General features: G+C 41.0%; 1 protein-coding gene across 5 annotated transcripts in view; it reads right to left on the minus strand.

Moving 5' to 3' along the window:
- Nucleotides 1–2606: 2606 nt before the first annotated feature.
- Nucleotides 2607–22260, minus strand: part of NOL10 (nucleolar protein 10) — a 128392-nt gene continuing 108738 nt past the window's right edge. For 4 of the 5 annotated variants that reach the window (XM_021716271.1, XM_021716272.1, XM_021716270.1 and 1 more), the window contains 4 exons: nt 20547–20720; nt 20019–20266; nt 9463–9565; nt 2607–3170 (listed from right to left, as the gene is read on the minus strand). In XM_021716271.1, the coding sequence (XP_021571946.1) occupies nt 3051–3170; nt 9463–9565; nt 20019–20266; nt 20547–20720 (645 nt within the window). In that variant the 3' untranslated portion in view covers nt 2607–3050. The remainder of the gene's footprint in view (nt 3171–9462; nt 9566–20018; nt 20267–20546; nt 20721–22260) is intronic. The other variant, XM_021716268.1, reaches the window with a different exon arrangement.

A 22260-nucleotide genomic window follows, 5' to 3' on the forward strand; every position in this document is an offset into this window, starting at 1 on the left:
TTGTATAAACATTTAAAACAGAAAATGTAGGGATCGTAGCAGGCCCTTCAGGGATTTCAGCCCCGGGGAGAGGGGGTCTGTTTTAAGGGATCAGGAGGTAGAAAAATCTAGGCAATGAGAGGGCCCTGTGGGGCCTAGAAGAAGTGTTCATGCAACTATCCAGTCAGCAAATTTTTCTTCAATGTTCATCACAGTCTCAGCACAGTCCCTCCATCTGCACTTCTAGGAATTCTCCAGAACAACAGCAGGGGGGCACCTCTACTCTCAAAGGACCTCAATATTAAAGAAGCTTTATTAAGTATCCACAAGTCGTGCACAGGACTAGACGCTTTTCCTAACATGTGCCTCATCTCACCCTCACAAGAGCTAAGTATCAGGCTGATCTAACAAGAGGACACAGACTCAAAGAGATGATGATATTGATAGTCCAAAGATACTTAGCTGGTAGACCACAAAGCCGGGATCCACCCTGGGGCGGTATGGCTCAAATCCATGCTCTTTCCACGATGTTGCCAGCCTCCCAGGTATTCAGAACAAATCCATTCTACCCACCTCCTGGCATGGAACTTAACACTGTGGCATGCCAGGAGGTCCCCCAAAGAAGGAAGGAAAACTTGGGCCTAAGAAAGCCAGGTGTGGATACAGAAAAGCCTGACCTCGGGGAAACAGGTCTGGGGCATAATCAGCTAACCCCTGGGGACAAATTCCAGCCAGCAGAGTGTCTTTCTTTAACTTCTAAGACTTCCATCCCTGAGGGAAGCAGTGTAGAAACAGAAGAGGAAGTAGCAAGAAGTGGAAGCCCCTTCCTTTGAGAAGAGGTGTCTGATGAACAGGAGTCCAGGGAAAGAGGCTGGAAGGCAGGCAGTGGGTAGCAGGGATGGGACAGTCAGAGGACCTGCAACACGAGTGGGGCTGCTGCCCAGGAACGAGATTCTCTTTCTGGTGACCATATCTGTACACACAACAGTCCCCACCCCTACCTGTCACACACACTCTGGAAACAGATCCCAAAGATAGACACAGGGCTGATGCTGTTCCCTGCCTGAGGGAACAAGCCAGTTGATACAGAAGCAGCAGAAAAAACAGGGGGAAAGGAATGACGCCAAGAAAAGAGAATCGGGTGACCTGAAGAGATAAGGGACAGTGTTGAAACAGGAGGGAGTAAGTGCAGAGGGGAGAAAGATCTGACTTGGTGTGGAACTGGGACCTGGGTTACCCAAGGCCAGTTATGCATCCCAGAGTTCGGTTATGTGAATTCACGCATTGTGCCTTCTGGTCTGTGGCATTTCACATTAGATTCTATCATTTACAGTCCAAAGAGTTACTATTTCATTTGCACAAGAAGAAACCTTAAAGTTATAAAGGCACCTCCAAAATCATATGAATGCCAAAAAAACTAACTAAAAGAGTAGATTTTTCTCAAACAAGTCATTCAAATGAAAGTATTAATTTTTAATAAATGTTTCCTCCAGCAAGTTCATCTCTTTTTTTTTTTTTTTTTTTGAGTTGGAGTCTCACTCTGACTTGCTGGGCTCTGGCGATCCTTCCGCCTCAGCCTTCCAAGTAGCTGGAACTACAGGAGTGCACGACCACGCCCAGCTAATTTTTTATTTTACTGTAGAGATGAGGTCTCACCAAGTTGCCCAGGCAGGTCTCGAACCCGTGGGCTCAGGCAATCCACTCACCTCAACCTCCCAAAGTGCTGGGATTACAGACTGAGCCACCGAGCCCGGCTGCAAGTTCATCTCTAATTGCACTGAAGAAACAAAAAACCCACCACATATTTAATCTTGTGTTAAAAGAATAACCAGTAGCTTCCATCTCTTGTTTCTTGTTATTTCAGGTTGAGCATCCCTTATCTGAAATTCCTGGGACCAGAAGCCTTTTGGACTTGGAATATTTGTATTATACTTACTGGTTAAGTATTCCAAATCTGAAAATCCTAAATCTGAAATGCTTCATGTTGGCGGTCAAAAGTTTCAGATTTTTGGATCTGGGATGCTCAACCTGTAGCAATATATTGTACTCTCGGTCAGGCACAGTGGCTCATGCCTGTTATCCCAGCACTTTGGGAGGATAAGGCAGGAGGACTGCTTGAGGCCAGGAGTTTGAGACCACTAGCCTGGGCAACATAGCAAGACCTCGTCTCTATTAAAAAAAAAATTTAAAATTTATTTTCAATTTTTATTTTTTTGAGTAGTAGGGTCTCACTCTGTTGGCCAGGCCGGAATGCAGTGGCATGCTCATGGCCAGCACAGCCTCAATCTGCTGGGATCAGGCGATCCTTTCACCTTAGCCTTCTAAGTAGCTTGAACTACAGGTGCGTGATACCATGCCCGGGCTTATTTTTTGATTTGCTGTAGAGATGAGGTCTCACCAAGTTCCCCAGGCTGGTCTTGAACCCCTGAGCTCAGGAAATCCTCTTGCCTCTGCCTCCCAAAGTGCTGGAATTATAGGCTTGAGGTATTGCACCCGGTCAAAATTTTTTTAAAATTATACTCTCTTGGTATAAAAATATGTAAAAAAAAAAAATCCAAAACTAATACATAAACAAGTAAACAAACCTATGAACACACACTTAAAAACAAACATGGCCAATACACAGATTCCAGGTCAAAAGGGAGGTCCTTCTGGATGGTTTAATATGAATGGCAATAGGTCTATACAAAAAAAAAGAGCTCTTAGAACACGATAAATCCTCATTTTTAGCACAGGATAAACCTTTCATTTCATGGTACACACTTCATAATATTAAAATACAACAACAACCTGGTTTACTTGATGAAAACCCCGGGGGAAAAGGACAATGTTGACAGGGAGCAACAATTGATAAGGGTGCCCTTGGACTCTACGGCAGCCATTAGCGGGGCCCAGTTTCAAAGTCCTGTCCATAAGGCATAGGGCCATGCTACCCAGTCTTTACCTCCCTATGCAGGAATTGACACGGAACTTGAAGAATGTGTACTCCCTTGCCTGTGTTGAATACCCTAAAGATGATCAATTTGGGGCTGATGGCTCCTTCCTAATCACATGAAGAGTCACTTCCAAGTTCAATGAAATGGTCGCCCTCTTCTATGTCTCGACTTCAGGTGACCAGCTGAGCGGCGGAGCTTTTTCCTTTCTTGTCGATGCAGTTTCTCAGCCTCCTGTTGCTTCTTTTGCTGTTCAGACTAAAAGAGAAAATTACATGAGTAGAGGAAAGGAGAGACAAATTTCAGTATCTTTTTTGGTGACCATCAGAATACCAATAGCACTAGCACCAATCTCAGGGCTGCTGCTAGAGAAATGCTACCCACAGGCTCCAGGGCACATGGCTAGGCTGCCGGATTCTGCTCTGACAGATGCTGTCCTGGCAGGAACAGCAGGACAAAAGCCAACATTCATGTCACTTTAAAAGCAGAAATTCTAAACCCTCAGGCAAGAGAAGTACCCTGATAGACCAGTCTGACTACAAAGCAGGAGACTGGTTTTCAGCCAACACACAAAGACTACTGGATATTGTCAAGGGTCTACAGAAGAGACACCAAGGAAGATGCTGCTGCTATGAGATGTCCATGTCTCTTTTAAAAGGCTTTGGTTACAAGCCAAAGCCATTTGTCTATTCACCTCTTAAAAACAAAACAAAAAAATCTTGTTTACTAAAAGTATATTATTACCTACCCTAGATTAAGCATTCATTCACTAGAACTGGTTCCAAAGAATTTTAAGCTGTTTACAAAAACTCCAACTCTCTTGGAAGTCATGAATTAGACACTGAAAAAAGAGCAGCAGACAATTCACAGCTTCACAATGGGGAAAAGCGTGTGGCTTTCGGACTGACACTCATCTCCCATGTGGGACCTGCAACTCCTCCCCACTCCATCCCTGGCCCCAAAAAGTTTCACTGCTTTCAGGAGAGATTCTTAGAAGAATATCAATGCAAAATCTTCAATAAAGGGAAGAGCTATGTAGTTTTAAAAACACATTTGAGGCTGGGTGTGGTGGCTGATGACTATAATCCCAGCACTTTGGAAGGCTGAGGTGGGAAGATCGCTTGAGCTCAAGAATTCACAACCAGCCTGTGCAGCATAGCAAGACCCTGTCACACACACACACACACACACACACACACACACACACACACGGTGGCATCTGCCTATAGTCCCAGCTACTCAGGAGGCTGAAGAGGAAGGATCACTGGAGTCCAGGAGTTTGATGCTGTGGTAAGCTGTGACTGTACCACTGCACTCCAGCCTAGGTAACAGAGTGAGACCCTGACTCAAAAACAACAACTCACACCTGATGGCTTTGAAAATACAAACTCCTGAATGTAAAGCTCAAAACAACATTCTCAACTGGTGGAACTGCACAGATGGGAACCTGAGAAAGCACTGCCAGGAGCCTACGTTGACAAAGCTGAAAGGCAGTGACTCACAGACATGGAAGCCACTTGACTGGGATTTATAGTTTTCTGCACAACCAAAAATATTTGTTTGTAGTTTACTCTTGAAGAAAACATCTCTCCATTCACTTCCTATGGGTATTACCTACTTTTTTAAAATTAAAAGGTTGAGGGTGACAGAGTGGTAGGAAAGAAAAGCAGTATGTACTGCCCCGAATGGTAACTTTCTCCTCTAGGAAGCTCTCAAATTGGGTTTCTGAACAATCACTTAAGCTCCCTCTCTGACTACTACCATTTCTGCACACGTCAACCCTGCCCTGTCTATTCTTCCCCTACTCTGTGTCCTATCAGAGGCGCCCTCCCCCACTGCATACGCCCCAACCCGACCACTGTGGAGCTGTCTCCCTGGGGGCTCAGCCACCTCTCTGATAACCTTGCCCCTTCAGCCCCTTCTCATGCCATCACCAGAAGGATTTTTAAAAATAGAAATGCCATGTCAGTTCGGCCTTGCTTACAAAGTCAGGTCCCTTGCAAAACACGCTCGCGGTCCACGGGTAACTCCTTTGGAACACTCGCCACAGTTCTAATTATATAATTAGATGTGTTTGCTTTTTACTCACTTTCTCTCTCTCAGTAGACTGAGAACTGTGGTGGCAAGAACCATGTCTGTCCCCAGCTCACAGCACCGAGAAGGCATTTAAGACATGTGCATTAATGGAAAACTCAGAAAGCCTTTGAGGGAGCTGCATACTCCCTAGTTGACCTCACATTATCCAGAAACCACCATGTGACCCAACACTTGTCATTCAATATCTTGTTTCTTTACATTAATAAGTAATCCTCAAGAAATGTCTTTCTACCTAATTTTGAAAAACAATATGCTAATAAATAAGCAAGCAGGATGCTCCAGAACTTTTAGGTCAAGGTGCGTTAACGAGCCTTCAATGCGGACTTTAGTCCAAGGCTTTTCCCTCATCTTCCTAATGGCGAGAGCATCATCCAGGGTCTCCACTGACAACTCCTGAAACACCCTGTGGGAAGCTATGTCGGACCTTCTCACCAAGGCAGGAACTTAGAGAGGAGCGCAGGAGCAGCAGTTTCTGTTCTGCAGACAGATTTCCATGCAGAAAAAGGACTATCAGTAGCCTCTCTTCAACACTTGCACTTGGAAGACTGCCACCATTTGGCTGATTCATTGGGATTTACGGGCCAATTAGCTCTTTGCCAAGTTGTGCTTGTCTCTTCCACCTTGTTCCTCATTACTCATTACTTTACTATAGTCTACAGCAATCCTGTCACAGAAGAGGGAGGACAGATGCAAATTGGCACACTTGTACTGCCAACAGCCTTGATGAGGAACTGTGTTCAATGACATTTTGAAGTTAGATTTGGGCTGGGCATGGTGGCTCATGCCTGTAATCCCAGCACTCTGGGAGGTCAAGGCAGGAGAATCAAGATCAGCTTGGGCAACCGTGTCTCTACAAAAAATAAAAAAAAATTAGCCAGGCATGGTGGTATGTACCTGTAGTCCCTGTTATTTGGGAGATTGAGGCAGAAGGATTGCCTAGGCCCAGGAAGCTGAGGCTGTGGCTGTGATTATGTCACTGCACTCTAGCCTGGGCAACAAGGTGAAACCCTGACTCAATCAATAAATCAATTGATGAAAGAGAGAGAGAGAGAGAGAGAGAGAGAGAGGAAGGGAGGGTGGGAGGAAGGATGGAAGGGAGGGAAGGAGGGAGGAAGGAAGGAAGGAAGGAAGGAAGGAAGGAAGGAAGGAAGGAAGGAAGGAAGGAAGGAAAGTAAGTTAGATTTGAGACCTAATCCAAGTTTTGCTGCTACACAATTTTAATAAAGAAGGAAAGAAGCCGGGGGTGGTGGCTCATGTCTGTAATCCCAGCACTTTGGGAGGTGGAGGCGAATGAGGGGACTGCCTGAACCCAGGGCTTCGAGACTAGTCTGGGCAACTCGGTGAACTATAATAAATAAAAAAAAAAATTAGCCAAGCATGGTGGTGTGCGCTTATAGTTCCAGCTACTTGGAAGGCAGAAGCAGAAGAGTTGCCTGAGCCCAGTAAGTTGAGGCTGTGGTAGCTGTGATCTTGCCACTGCACTCCAGCTTGGGTGATAGTGAGACTCCAACTCAAAAAAAAAAAAAATACAGTTGTGATGGACAATCTGTGAGTGAAGAGTCATGGCTGTACTCTCACAGAACTTCACTTTAGCACATGGAAAATTCTAATTTCAAAGTGCTACAAAATTTTGTTGTTTCAAAAAATATATATATAGTTGTCTTATATTTTTCCACTACTGCAAGCAGACACCCATGCAACCTCGGAGGGGTTCTCATGGCAGCAGGGGTGCCTGTGAAGCCACTGACCCGGCAGCCCTTCGGTGCTGTGCTGCCCCCACCTTGTACTTGACATTACCTGAACTTCAGAGGGAATCAAGGAACACAGAGAATTTAAAAGAAACCAGGAACAGGCACATTCAGAGTTACTCTGGATGCACCTGCAGTTTTGGCTTATTTGAATAGCAAATGCAAATGTGCTCTAAACAGAGAGGCTTAACAGAAAAGTTTTTTATGCTTAGAATAATAAAGTTTTAAACATTTGGCAAGCCTCCTGAATGCAGGCAGGGAAAATTCTAGAGAAGTCAGAGATAAATGGATAAGGATGTGAAGAGATGCTCCTCCAAAGAAGACAGATGAATGGCCAGTAAACACGTGATAAGATGCTCAACATCGGACCTTGAACAATTATTATAATACTGTAAGAAAGGGATTGGCAGTAGTGGGAAACTGTCGGGGAGGGAGAGGCACAGCTCATGGACAAGGGTACCTGCAAAATGAACATTTGTGTACCTAACCCCGAATGTACCCCACATCTTTAAAATAAAGGAAAAAAAAAATCTTTTTTTCCCCCTCAACATCATTAGTCATCAGGGAATGATGCAAACCAAAACCCTAATAAAATAACCACTAGAAATACTTCATAACTGCTAGAATAGCTATAATAAAAAAGAGGTAGTAACTAGTAATGGTGACAATGTAGACAAATTGACACCCACATACACTGCTGATGAGAACATAAGATGGTGCAGCTACTTGGGACAACAATCTTACAGTTCCTCAAAAAGTTAAACCGTCACCATATGATCCAACAATTCCACTCCTAGGTACATACCCAAGAGAAATGAAAACACATCTTCATGCAAAAACCTCTATGTACATTTTCATAGCAGTGTTATTCTTTTTTTTTTGAGTTGGAGTCTCATTCTGTCGCCCAGGCTGGAGTACAGTGGCACATTCACAGCCACCGCAGCCTCGACCTGCTGGGCTCAGGTGATCCTTCTGCCTCAGCCTTCCAAGTAACTGGAACTATAGGCATGTGCCACCATGCTCAACTAATTTTTTTAAAAAATTTATTGTAGAGGTGCAGTCTAGTCAAGTTGCCCAGGCTGGTCTCAAACCCCTGAGTTCAGACAATCTCTCGCCTCCAACTCCTAAAGTGCTGGGATTACAGGTGTGAGCCACCGCTCCTGGCACATTATTCTCAATAGCTCCCTCAAAAAAGAAAACAACACAAATGTCCATACATAGATGAATAAGTGAAATGTGGCATATACATGACTCGACCATAAAAAGGAATGTAGCTCTGACATATGCTACACCATGAATAAACCTTGGAAATATTATGCTAAGTAAAGGATGTCATTCACACAAGACCTCGTACTGAATGATTCTATTGATGTGAAATGTCCAGAACAGGCAAAGCTATGGAGACAGAAGGCAGATTAGTGGTTGCCAGGGGTTGGGGAGATCGGAACATGGGGGTGACTGCTAAAGAATATGGGGTTTTTTGGAGGGCAACAAAAATGTTCTGAAATTAGATAGTGTGATGGTTGTACAATTTAGTGCATAAACTACAGACCATTAAATTGTATCCTTTAAAAGAGTGAACTTTATGGTATGTGAATTATACCTCAATTTTAAAAAATAAGAAGTTCAAGCTTTACCTGCATGCAGCCTACTTATGTAGTTAATCCTCACTTTTATAGTACAACTCTATTTAAAACAAACAAAAACCAAAAAACCTTCCTCACTACTGCTTAGTGAAAAAAAAAAAAAGAATCAGAGATGAAATCTTTGTCACTCTTTTCCACTTGGTGACTATACAAAGAAGACGACTGTGAATGAGACAAAAAATTGCTTGAGAAATAAAATCGTATTATTTCATTTACCAGTTAACAAGAAATATTTAAGCAGTTTATTCCTCCTATACTGTGAGACAGGAATGATAGCTGGTTAAAGAAAAGGAGAAATGGATGTTGGCTGGGTGTGGGGGGCTTGCGCCTGTAATCCCAGCACTTTGGGAGGCCAATGCAGGAGGATTGCTTGACCCAAGAATTCAAGACCAGTCTGGCAGCATGGGCAATAGTGAGACCTTGTCTCTACAAAAAACCAAAAAATTAGCCTGACGTAGTGGCACAAGCCTGTAGTTCAAGTTACTCTCAAGGTTGAGTAGGGAGGATCATCTGAGCCCAGGAGGTTGAGGCTACGGTGAACCTGACTAGGCTACGGTGAACCTGACTGTGCAACTTAAGTGAGACCCAGACTCAAAAAAGAAAAAAGAATCAAGCCAGATATGACTGTCAAGAGGTATCAGAACTTGACAATTCCCAGGCTTCTTCAATGTCCATGTAAGCATGAGGTATTCTTTTATGTCCCAAGATGGTCAGGACTTCTACTTTACAAAGCTGAACTTCAGGCCACACAGTGACCCGGAAACCAAGACAGCAGGGTTCATCACTAACAGAACAGACTCCAGGGTCCTTGCCTCTCGAGACAACCATAACACTCCTGGCTGTGCTTCAGTAGAGCAGTGTGCTCTCAACCCAGAAGGGCTCTGGCTGCAGGGAAAATGCTAGAACAGGAAACAGTTTGCTCAATAGAGGAAAGCTTGACAAAGTTGCTGTGAGACCAGACACACACAAACACACACACACACACACACACATACACACGGCTATCGAAAGCCTATTTGTCTTTGGTAAATTAAAAAATAACATCAAAAAGCAACTTACCCTCTTTAGTGTGAATGTCAATTGTTTGCTGCCAACAGTGGTGTCTGACACACTCAATGTCCCATTTTTTGCCTCAATTTTCAAACGATCCTCAAGGGTTTTACTGTAGGAAATTTAAAAGCATGACACATTAATTGGCAATATGTCTTAATCTACCATTTGAAACAAGTTCTATTTAGAATTGATCACACAAAGAAAAGTTGTTTACACATGTGGTAAGCAGAAAATAGCATTCATTTAATAAATGACAGACAGAATTAGGTACACCCATATAGTCATTACTCATATTCAAAAGATAGATTTCAGTGTTTGTTGCTTATCTCAATCATATTCTAAAGCCAAAACATGAGAAGCAGTCTATGTCTGAAACCTGTAATTGATCATAATGGCCAGTGGTGTTTGTGATATAGTAAACAATGCACAAGTTAGGTATGTATTTCAGCAACCCACCCACCTTCTACAAAGGAATAAAAGCAAACTAAGTCTTCTAGGTCAAGTCACAGAGAAGACCTATGATAATTCTGATGTCTTCCTTCAGTCAGCCTTAACAGAGTAGACCACAATCCCTCATCCTTCAGTACGAACAACTTGAACGTGAATCTGTCTGGCTACACTGAGAGAAAACAAAAGCAATTACACTTTGGGTAAATTCTACCTGACTCAGCCCTCTTCATTACTATCTCTCAAGGTGTCTTTCCTTTCAAATTTCTACTTGAATTACTCTTTCTGATATACTTTATTCCAAATATAAATATAATTTCATTTCTTGACCATGTCTTCCAAACTTTCCTAGGGTCACTTTATGTAATCTGTATCTGTCACAGTTTGCTGTGCCCTGCATGTCATTATCATCTGTATAATTAATAGTCTGACTTCTGCTTTAAAGAAGAGGTAAAGTTTGAATTCTGTACCAGTTATATTTAATACTTATTGTATGTTGTTAAAATAATCTCTTTTCCAGGCGTGGTGGCTCACACCTGTAATCCTAGCACTTTGGGAGGTGGAGGTGAAAGGATTGCTTGAACTCAGGAGTTCAAGACCAGTCTGAGCAACATGGTGAGACCTCGTCTCTAAAATAATAATAATAATAGTAATAATAATAATAATAATAATAATCTCTTATTATAAATCAGAATGCTGACCCTTTTTGTTAACTTGGTTTAGAGGGAAATAAACTGAATTAACACTAAATGAGATATACTTACAGTACATTTAAATAGTTATTCTAACTTTTCTAGAAGTAGCTAAAGTAACAGATTCATATCCTTGTATAAGATTGACAAAAGAAAGGAAAGAGAAGAAAAAAAAAAAGAATACGGTTATCTCTTCTATTTTGCTCCCTCCTCAAAAAAAAAAAAAAAAAAAAAAAATGCATGCCCTCTTCTGCCCTCCTTGTACCAACTCAAATTCAACACACCCTTTTAAAGTTAGTACTAAAAAACTTGACTGAAGGAAAAAAAAAAAGACAAAAGCTGAATTGTGTGCAAGAGTCTTCTTTTCCCTGAAATATGCTTTGTGACTAATTACCAAGTAGAACATCGCTCCTAAATGATCTCTAAGACCAAGTGATGCTCCTTTGAAATCTTGCAGCTAATGTTTGATGTTCACACCATGAGATTTATCTCTAGTGTATAACCACTAATAATGTCCTAAACATACCTTCTTATATAATTTGAGACATAAGGTGGTTAGCATAAAAGTGGCACTCTTTTCTAAGCAATAATGTTATTAAGAAGCACTTTTAAAGTACTTTTCATCTTCAAAGTTCTTTACAGACTAACTAATTTATCCTTTCAACATCCCTGAGACAGAAGTATTTACCCTTTATAGATGGCAAAAAGGGAGGTAAGAAGTTAAACGATTTGCCCCAGGCCACATAAGGATTCAAGTCTAAAACTAAGATTCCAAATTAAGAGTTTCAGGTTTCCAGGCAAGTGTCAGACTATACTTGATTTATACAGTTTTGTTCAGGAAACTTGTCCACTAAGTATTCTAAATGACAAGCTTCCACATGTCAAACTGAATGAAACGAAGACTCAGTTTAGCATTTTTTTTTTAAAACAAGAGTTAAAAGTGAAGTGTAAATGGATTCTAGCATGCAAATGAATTATGTTAGCCTGAGCAAATTCCTCAAACTGTTCACTTTATTCTTGTTCCTTCATAGCTATAGCCTCTGAAGTTTCAAAGTTAACGGGAATTCTGACGGTACACATAGAACACCAATGTGGGAAGAAAAAGATTTTTCAAGTAAATTGTGGGAAATCACTACTCTTAAGAATGACCTTATTTCCTCCACGATAGGGCATATAAATTCTGGTTTTCTCTTAAGGTACTTTCAATGTGCACTTGTAAAAACTTGTTCTGTCTAGGCTATTTGGAAAGACAAGCTAAGTTTTAGAATGAGCCATGGCAGAAGATCAGACACAGGCAGGGACTGTGTATGGAGATTTCTACATTAAAGAAGTTCCACTTCCCTCCAGCCTTTGAAAGTTAGTTCTGAGTGTGGCTGGTAACTAGCTGTCCTATGGCTGCTTCTTGAGTGTGACTTTGGTCATGGATGACTTAAAGCAGACACTGCTGCAGGAACATCTGAAAACTCCCTGCTGGACAGAAAAACCAAATGCAGAAAGCCACACCATGCTGGCCTATGGCGGAGGAGGACAGAGGGTGGCAGAACCTTCCTTCCCCTCTCCCCCTCCTTCCTGTCAGACTCCTCTTCCTTTCCCCCATCTAAGCTTTAGGTCTCCTGGCTTTGGGGGACTTTCTTCTCATCGATAGTATTTTAGGAAAAAATCTAATTGGAGACATGATAAGCAACAACAAAAAATCCCCACATTTCTGGTGACTGCTAAGAAGATAGATAAAGGCTTTAAAGGTTGGACGTGAGCTGTATTACTCAATACAGACTATAGAGGCTCTCCGGGGAAGAAACTAAAGTATTAGCACAGCCATCTTAAAACAAAAAAGCAATGTAGGCATAAACTACGAGGGGAAAAATCAAAGTAGCTTTTGTTAGATGCCCCAGGAAAGCAGTGTGATTCACTTCTTTGAGGATTTCACACACACACACACACACACACACACACACACACACAAACACACACACACACACACTTATTTAATTAAAAATAATGTTCCTCAAATGAGAGGTTTTCAATAGCTTTGCATAGAAGAGGAGGTGGGGGAGTGCAATATACATAAAGGTAAGTACTTCAGTACAGAATTTAGGAGAGTTAAATTAGCCCTAATTAAAATAAAAGAGCCACCCGTCCATAGTCTATGCCAAAGAGAAAAAAATTAGAAAACAGAGAAAAAGAAGCCAAAGAGAAATTATAAATTTTAAATATTTTTTAAAATTTAATTTTAGGTACTTTGCTTTAAATAACTACCTTTGACAAATATTTACATATACCGTGAAGGTTATTAAAAACTTTATTTTAATGCTTTCAGTTTGCATATGTTGCTTCAAAGGCCCTATTTCGGGAGATGTAAATTCAAGCCACCATGAAATCTGATATCTCACCTATCAGCACAACTAAGATTTAAAAAGACTCCTAATACCCTCTGTGGCTGCCAGTATGGGGGAACAGGACTTCTAGTCAGAGTGCTACACACTCAGGCCTTTTTGGAGGGCAACTTGCAGTCTCTATCACATACCTCTGTAGATCTAGCAAATTCCATTACTAGGAATATATTCTAAAGAAATACTTGCATAGATGTACATATTTGCAACTGTGAAAAAAGGTAAAAGAAAAACAAGAGAAAAACTGAAACATCCACAATTAGGGGAACGGTTAAATAAATTATGGCACATCCACCTTATGGAATATTTATGCAGCCATAAGGTGACTATACTTACACAAAAATTTCCAAGACTTATTGTCAAATGAAAATAGCAAGTTAGGAAACATGATTTGGACACGATCCATTTATGTTAAAGAAAGACAAGTTACAAATACAGATCAGTGAGTGTGGACATATATACAGGAGTGAATGCATTTTTAAAAGGCTAGATAGATGGTACATACCCAGTCCTGACCTCGGGAGGGAGGTGGGGGTGGGAAAGACAACACCCTTTAGTCCACACTCTGAAGTATTACAATGACAACATGACTATATATCACTGAGTACATTTTATGTGAATAATAAAAGATTCTCTCTTTTTTTAAAGTGTAAGTTTGGAATTAAATTACTTTTCAAGTTAGATTTTTTAAATGCTAATATTAAAACAAGGTTGCATTACTTTAGCACTTATCAGTGAGGAAAATTAGCTGAAGAGTAAAAATATGCTACATTAATTCATAATGCAGCTAATGTTATAGACATGATAAGCAGCTCACCAAAAGCTTCTAAACTACTTGGTGAAGATGAGCTCCTCAAAGGCAGGAACAGTCTTAAAAATCTTTGAATTTCCAGGACCTACCACAGGGTAGGTACTTCAAAGAATGCTTTCATAAACTGAACTGAAGGGCCACCCAGCAGCTCTTGTTTATCTCCCAACGAGAGAAGAGAGCCTCATGTACTGAAACTTCGAGAGTTTTCACCCCAAGGACTGTCTTCCTCCACTGTTTGCCAACGCAGACATCTCCAACACTATGCCTTGCAGACCCCCGCTGGCCCAGACACCAGAAAAGGCTGGTGTGTCCAGACTCCTAACTGAGGCCAGCAGCATGAGCTTCCCAATCTTTCTACCCAGAAACATCATTATTTTCACACAGCCTGACTTCTTTCCCTTGTGTCTCTGAAGATGCACACCCTGTTCTTTCTGGGACTACCTCAATCTGTACTCTGGGCCCCATTTCCACTGGATTCCTTACCAAATTATACTTTGTCAAATGACTCAGTTCTCTAATTTCCTCACTATCCCCTTTCCATGATTGATTCCTTTCTGCCTTATTATAAATCATATCTCTAAAGCCTAAAGAACCTTTGCCATCCAGTTATTGGCTCTGGCCCCTTTCTTTTACTGCCAAACTTCTCAGAAGAATTGTCAACACTAATTGTTCACAGTATGCTCCATCTCCCATCCATTCGTCTGTCCACTGCAGTCAGACATGTGGTCGGCCTGTCTGAGAACCTAGTCCCCATACGGTAATCCTCAGGTTGGCCCCTTTCCAATCTTCGGCCTGGGCCTCTCTGCTCTGTCCGGTGTCAGCACCACTCCCTCCTCTGAGACACTTTCCATGTTCTACTTTTCAGTGCTCCTCCCACCACTCTGGCAACTCTTTAATTTTTACCGTCCAATCCCTTTTGCCTGTCCTCTAACTCAGAATTCCTAGTCCTAAGTGACCAGAAGATCTGGGACATCTCTAAAATTCTACACATTACTTTGCAGGCATTTGTATTTTTCTAAAGAGAGGTGTAATATTTTTAACAGAGACTCAAGAAAAATATTTGTTTTTCACCAGGTTTCCATTCTCAGCCTTACCTTACTATAAGCAATAATGGCAAATCTCTTAATTTGTGGTTTTGGCCACACAAAGGCTGGTGTCTCTCTAAGTGACATCTCAGTCTCCACTTCATGGGGCCCGATCAACATTGCCATTGGTTAGTGGAATGTGACCAAGAAGACACGTGGGCTCTGTCTATCCAATGTGCTCAAAACCCAGCTCATTACTCTTAGCCTAAATCTGTTTTTTATTCTGTGTTTCTTAGCTCAGTGGCAACACTACTAGACATTTCAACATCACCCAACTACACTTTTCTCCTTTGATATTATTAGTAACTGAACAATGCTAGAGTTTATGCCCATTTTTCTTCCTCTTATGAATAATTTGGCACTGAGCATGCCTGTTCCTCTCTACCCCAACATCCAGTCTTTCCACCCTCCTTTATTTTTCCTTCTTTATCTTTTTAATTTAAAAATTTTATTGGCAGGCTCTTGCTCTGTGACCCAGGCTGGAGTTTAAGCGGCACGATCAGAGATCACTTCAACCTCAAACTCCTGGGCTTAAGTGATCCTCCCATTTCACCTTCCTGAGTAGCTAAATTTTTTCTAGCAATGGGGTCTTGCTATGTTGCCCGGGCTGGTTTCAAACTTCTGGACTCAAGTAATCCTCCTTCCTCAGCCTCCCAAAGTTCTGAGATTATAGGTGTGAGCCACTGCACCCAGCCTTTTCAGCTCTTCTGACTGGGACCCTGTAAGAGTTTGTGAGCTCATCTGTGCATGTACAGTTTCTCCTCACATTTCTTCTACCGCTTTTATTATAAAATGTATTTATAATTTTGGGAGGAGGGGTTGGGATAACTCGTGTTTCTCTTAACTATAAGACATTCTGCCTTCCCAATGCTTGGTCAGCTGACAGCTGCTCTGGTTTACCTGCTGTTGTGTGCTCCACACACTCTGGCTCTGGCTGCAGGAAAGTGCTACCCCCCATCCCTCATATGGCCTGTCTGGGTTCACGCCACGCCTCTGCTGAGAATGCCATCTTCCCCATCCTGCTCTGAGTGCTCAGCTCTGCTTCTTTCCAAAGACACGTTTCCATATGACCCTCATAAAGATGCCTAAAGTCCCCCCAAAATAAATCCCTTCCTCCTTAGACTCCTTTCTCTCAAGTGCTGCAGGCACGCGGGCTGCCTTTCTTCCCATCCTGGGGTCTAGAACAGCACTCTGCTCTACTGAGCACTTGAGGAATGCTTGATGAATGAATGGGTGGGTGCAGGGCTGATACATGGATGAACAAACTCACAAATAAAGTTAGCATGCTGGGAGGCGTATGAGTATGTGTTGACAGACACGCATATTTATCTAAGGCCACATGACTATGCCAAGCAAAGAAGACAACTCACTTGAGCTGTATTCATTATTTACTTTACCCTTTATAGAAATAGTTTTGAAGCTGGGAAAGACCAAATGAAAATTTAAACATAATACACTCGATGTTGGTGTTGTCTTTTTGTTGACTGTCTTGTGGTAACTTGCAGAATAAACATAAGGAGTCACTGTAGTTCTCTGAAGGATGATGGTCCAATGCTTCATTAAATAATATTAAGATATAGCAAGTTCAGGATTTGCCAAAATAATCCAGGCATGACTGGAATTCAATATGCAGTTTGTGCCAAAATGCTAGCAAACCAAAGAGTTATTACTTTAAACAACAGGATTTTTCTTTTAAGCTCATGTAAGTATTATCACTTATATAGTTCTCAAAAAAAGGTTTAACTTGCTGTTTTAACTGCAGTGTATTCACTTCGCTACTGCTTATTCTTAAGTATAAATTATTATCCCTTTTGTTCTATACTTCCATATCCTACTACAGCCCCCAGGCAGAAGGAGGAACATTAGTGAAATTCATCAGCTCGCCTACTCCCAACTATTGTGGATACATTCAAAACAACTCCCAGATTTTCCTCATCAATGGGTTATGGGGACATGAGTTCTTTATCACCAGATCTTGAAGGAGTAACTTCCTGAGTTGCCTGATGTATAGTCAAGGCATAGAAGATTCACATTTTCAACAAGTATTCATGAACAGCCTACTATGTTCTAAGTGACCATTTAAGAGCTAAAGTAGTAAACAGAACAAGATACAAACAGCAGATACTCTTAACAAATAAATTCACTCACAATGGGTGATTTATGAGCATACCTGCCCACAACGCACTGAGTGTTCAGCAGTTTTTAAGCAAAAATGGCATGACCCCTGTGCCTCACCCTCCCTATTCACCCGATCTCACCCTGAGTGGCATTTTTTGTTTCCCCGAATGAAAAAAGTCCTCAAAGGGAAATGTTTTGCTGATGTGGAAGAGGTGAAACAAAAAATTTGACAAATTCAGAACACTAGAGACAAGCACACCTCTTTCTGCTTCTGAGTAGGACTCCAAATAAACACCTAGAATCACAGCTGTTTAGAAAGGGAGGCTGCACCTACAGTGGGGGATGTCAAATAGCACAGCTTCTCTGGAAAAGTTTGGTGGTTTCTGAAAAGCCTAAATGTAGAGTTATTATATGGCCACCAATTTCCTCCTAGGCATATATGCAAGAAAAATGAAAATACATGCAAAGTGTATAAGCACATTAAAAAAATATTTTTCCAATCCATATTGATTGACTCCACGGATACAGAGGGCTGACTGTACTGATATATGCTACATTAAAAAACACTGTGCTAAGTGAATGAAGCCAGACACAAGAGGCCACATTTCACACACTGTGTAATTCCACTTATATGAGATGTCAAATAGGTAAATCTATAAAGATGGAAAAGTAGATTCATGGTTGTCTTGAGCTGGGAGATGGGTAGGGGTAAATGAATGATTGCTAATGAGGTATGGAGTTTGTTCTGGAGGTGATGAAAACATTATAAAACTGTGGTGATGGTTGCACACCTCTGTGACTATACTAAAAACCAATGAGTTACATGCTTTAAGTACGTGAATTGTATGCTATATAAATTATATCTCAAGAAAGTTGTTATTTTAAAAAATTAGGTCGGTAGGTAAATAAATTATCTTCAAAAGATATCAAAAATATTACAGTTGACTTTCGAATGACATGAGTTCGAACTGCACGGGTCCACTTACATGCACACTTTTTCAGCAAAAGTTATCCCACATGACTGCCTCTTCTGCCTCCTCTTCCCTCTCTTCCACCTCTGCCATCCCAGAGCCAGCAAGATCAACCCCTCTGCTTCCTTTCTCCTTCTCCTTGGTCTCCTTACTCAACAGCAGGATGACAAGGATGAAGACCTTTATGATAATCCTCTTCTACTTAATGAATAGTATATATGAAGGGGGAATCCCCCCCCAAAAAACAATTATTTTTTGGAAGGTGGGCCCCTTGTAATACAGGCTTCCTCCGCTAGGTAAGTGGCCTAGGAACTCTGGCATCAGTGTACCAGCCAGCATTGTTGTGAGAGGTTGCATTCGGCTTCAGTGAATTTTGGTTTGGAGAGTCTTTCAACACATTTGCCCATTTCATGATGGGTAATTTATGAGCGCACCTGCCCACAACACACTGAGTGCTCAGCAGTTTTAACCCAAAACTCCCTATTCACCCAATCTCACCCTGAGCGGCTTTTTTTGTTTCCTCGGATAAAAAAAGTCCTCAAAGGGAAATGTTTTGCTGATGTGGAAGAGGTAAAACAAAAAATCTGACAAATTCAAAAACTGCTTTGAGTGGAAAAAGCATCTCAAGAGGTGTCTTGTGTCAAATGGAGAGTACTCTGAAGGTGACTGAAGTTTAAACATGTATGAATACACAATTTTTTAAATAAATAAATTGTGGGGTTTTTGGGTCCCTCTCATATATTTTCTCTTCTTTATGATTTTCTAGTAACATTTTCTTTTCTCTAGCCCACTTTATTGTAAGAGTACAGTGGCTAATACATATGATATACAAAATATGTGTTAACTGACTGCTGACCATTAAGACTTCTGGTCACCAGTAAGCTATTAGTAGTTAAGTTTTTGGGGAATCAAAAGTTAAAAATGGATTTTGACTTTGCGGGAGGGTGCCCTTATCCTTGAATTGTTCAAGGGTCAACTGTACTAGCTATTCACCAACATCTTTTGTTAGTTAATCAAAACCAGAATTTCGAGATGTTTCTAAATTGAAGGATTCATTCTACATCTGGTTTCCCAGACATCTGCTAGAAGCTGGTGAAATAAAGACGAATAAGGCATATCTCAACTCCAGAGATAATTCAGCCTGTTCACTGATGTCCTCCTCACCTTCTTCCTCCTCCTGACTTAGATGCCTGACAACTGAAAATTGTTGAGACAATACCACTTTTGGAGGGAAGGTTGGTTTTTTGGTAATAAATATTTATAACAAAACTTGCCATTTTAACCATTTTTAAGTGGACAGCACAAAAGCATGAAGTACATTCACACCATTGTACAATAATCCCTGCCAACTATCTCCAGAACATTTTCATTATTCCAACCTGAAACTCTACCATTTTGTACCAACTCCTCATTCTCCCTCTTCTCTAGCCCCTGGCAACCACCATTCTACCTTCTCTGTATGTATCTGACTATCCTAGAATACCATCCTTTTTGATTTTTCAATTTTCCTGAGAAAGGCTCAAACTTTCTAGCAGATTTCCAAGTGACTTTTTCAATAATCAGGTAAACTGAAATGTGGTAAACATAACTGAAATTCTAATTTTTAAAAATGACCTTTTTTGTGAAGAGGCAAAGAATTTGTTACCTCTTAACTGCTACTGCAGGGCATAGAGTAGTTCAGAGAACTTTGTGGGGTGGGGGGGACCCAACAAAACAACAAAGACAACAAGAGTGTGCTTTTTGCAGTTTTATACTGTTCTATTGACACTCATAGGACTAAACCAGCCATTTTACTGCATGCAAACTGTACCTCAAAAAGCTGTTAAAAAAAAAAGTGAAGAGACCCTTGTATTCTGGGGTTGACACTCTCTCAGGCCTGGTGGGCGCTTCTGCCCATCACCTGCTGCGTGACCTTTCCCACCCCTCACTCGTCCACCCTTACCCTGCAGCCCTCCCCATCCACGGAAGACAGAAAGGTCATCTTTAGGGCAACGTGCCGACGAGGGCTCGACCACATGCCAACTGACCACCAAGGCAGTGCTACTCACTTCAGCAGTTTTTGCTTCATGGCAGAATCTTTGAAGCTTCTAAATTCTTCTCCTGCTTTGATCTCATAAAACTGGGGCTTCAGCACTGTCTGCTGGTCCTCCTTGCGCCGTTCCTGCCGCTTCACTTTTTCCTCCTGCTGCAGAAGTTTGCGCTGCTTCCTGACCTCTTCAACCCAGTCTTTTTCATCATCTGAACTCTCTGAACTTTCTGCATCACTCGGTTTTCCTTCCGGTTCTTCCTCCTCTTCCTGAATATAAAAATAGTAAGAAGCAGCTCCCTTCTCCCAACCAAACACTGACCTATTATGTTCTTTTAAGCAGCATTAGCCCATTAGCGCACGTGACAACTGCTCCAACATGTGCATTGAAAGGAATGTCTTTAATTGAATAAGATGTACTTCCAGCTCAATGCTAAACAATTACTATGTAATTAATTATATCTTACGTATTATAAAATATTCTAACTTATACAGAAAACTTTATATTAAAGAAGCAGCAGCAAATTCTAAACAATAAGGAATACATTACTTTTCCATGAAGTTCTTGTTGCTCTAAAAGTCTTAGTTTCTTCTTCCTTTTTTCACTAATTTTTGAAACAAGCGGATTCAGAAGCCTAAATTCTTCACTCTCTTCATCTACTTGGAAGTCAGGGTTCTCAAACATAACTTTAAACCGATCATCAGTAAGAATATTAGGAAGGCTCTATAAGAAAAAGAAGAAAAGGTATGCAAAAGTTCAAGTTAATATCTGAATAAAATATGACTAGAAAGATGATTTAAAAACACTAATTCTATTATAAATTAATAAGCTGCATATAGCATACATTATTAGCTCCTTATGAAATTTCTTTAGAACTAGTTTCCAGAACCTTCTAACCGTTCTTAGCTTTTATCTCCCACCAACAAAACAAATTCTATTAATCTACTTTGCACATGACCTATATTACTTGCCCATTATACACAATGAGCCAAAAATGAGCTTTTTTAGCTAACTTTATGCTTAACACATTGGAAATAATTTTCTTTAAAACTTTTGATGCAAAAAACATTTTCAAGAAAATGAAACATTTTTGGAAATATGGCTTTTAAGCACAGTATTATGCTGAATTAAAAGAAGCAATTCTAGCTGGGCTTGATGGCTCCGTGGCTCAGCCTATAATCCCGCGCCTTTGGGAGGCTGAGGTGAGTGGATTGCCTGAGCCCACGGGTTCGAGACCCGCCTGGGCAGCGAGACCTCATCTCTACAATAAATAAAAAAATCAGCCAGGCGTGGTAGCGCGCGCCTATAATTCTGGCTACTCAGAAGGTTGAGGCGGAAGGATCGCCGGAGCCCAGCAGGTCGAGGCTGCAGTGGCTGGAAGCGGCCACTGCACTCCAGTCTGGGCGACCGAGTGAGACTCCAACTCAAAAAAAAAAAAAAGAAGCAATTCTTTCAACTTCATATTCCAAAGCTGGGAGAGAAAGTATGCACAGGTAGTAAGTCAACAATATATGTGACAGGGAAGTGGGGGGCTGGTGTTTACCCACTCCAGCTGAGTGGATGTTTCCAACATTTACTGAATAGTTTCATCAATGTTCTTCCCCAGGTCACTTAACTGTTCTCAAAGGACATATCCTTAATGTAATAAAATTTGGCTATGAGACCCATTTGGATAACTGAGAACTGACACAAAATTTCTTTTTATTCATACCATTTTGAATAGGAAGCTTTCTAAAATGTATTGAAGCATATCGGTTCATTTAAACATACGACACAGTATCTTATACATGTAAGACTCTTTTACTGCTCCTTATCTGCTATAGGCTTAGAAGCCAAATAAAACAGCCTATTTAGAATGGTTTGACAATCAGAGTAAATAGCCTTGAACATAGCTGAAGAAAGCTAACCTGTTTGTGATGGACTCTGACTCTACTGAACAGCCTATTTTACTGTTTCTCCACTATTGAGAATAAATAAAGTTCCTAATACTGTATTTGTGCCAGGTCCATACAAAAATATGGTAAAGCATAAGACATTAGGGTACTTGACCTGTTTATTACATGTATGTACCTAAAAACTGATACACCCTTACTTAAAATTCTATAAGATATTAAATTCAACAAGTCTTCCCCGATTAAATATCATTTTCAAGATAGAGTTAACACTAAGGAAGAAAGATCTTGGTCTTGATCCTAATCTAGTAAGGAAGAAAAAAATTATAAACAAATATGCTACCAGGCATCTTCCAAAGGCTTGATAGTGT

Source organism: Carlito syrichta, unplaced genomic scaffold (assembly GCF_000164805.1).
Source record: "Carlito syrichta isolate Samal-C Ts95f unplaced genomic scaffold, Tarsius_syrichta-2.0.1 Scaffold308652, whole genome shotgun sequence".
Classification (NCBI taxonomy): Eukaryota; Metazoa; Chordata; class Mammalia; order Primates; family Tarsiidae; genus Carlito; species Carlito syrichta.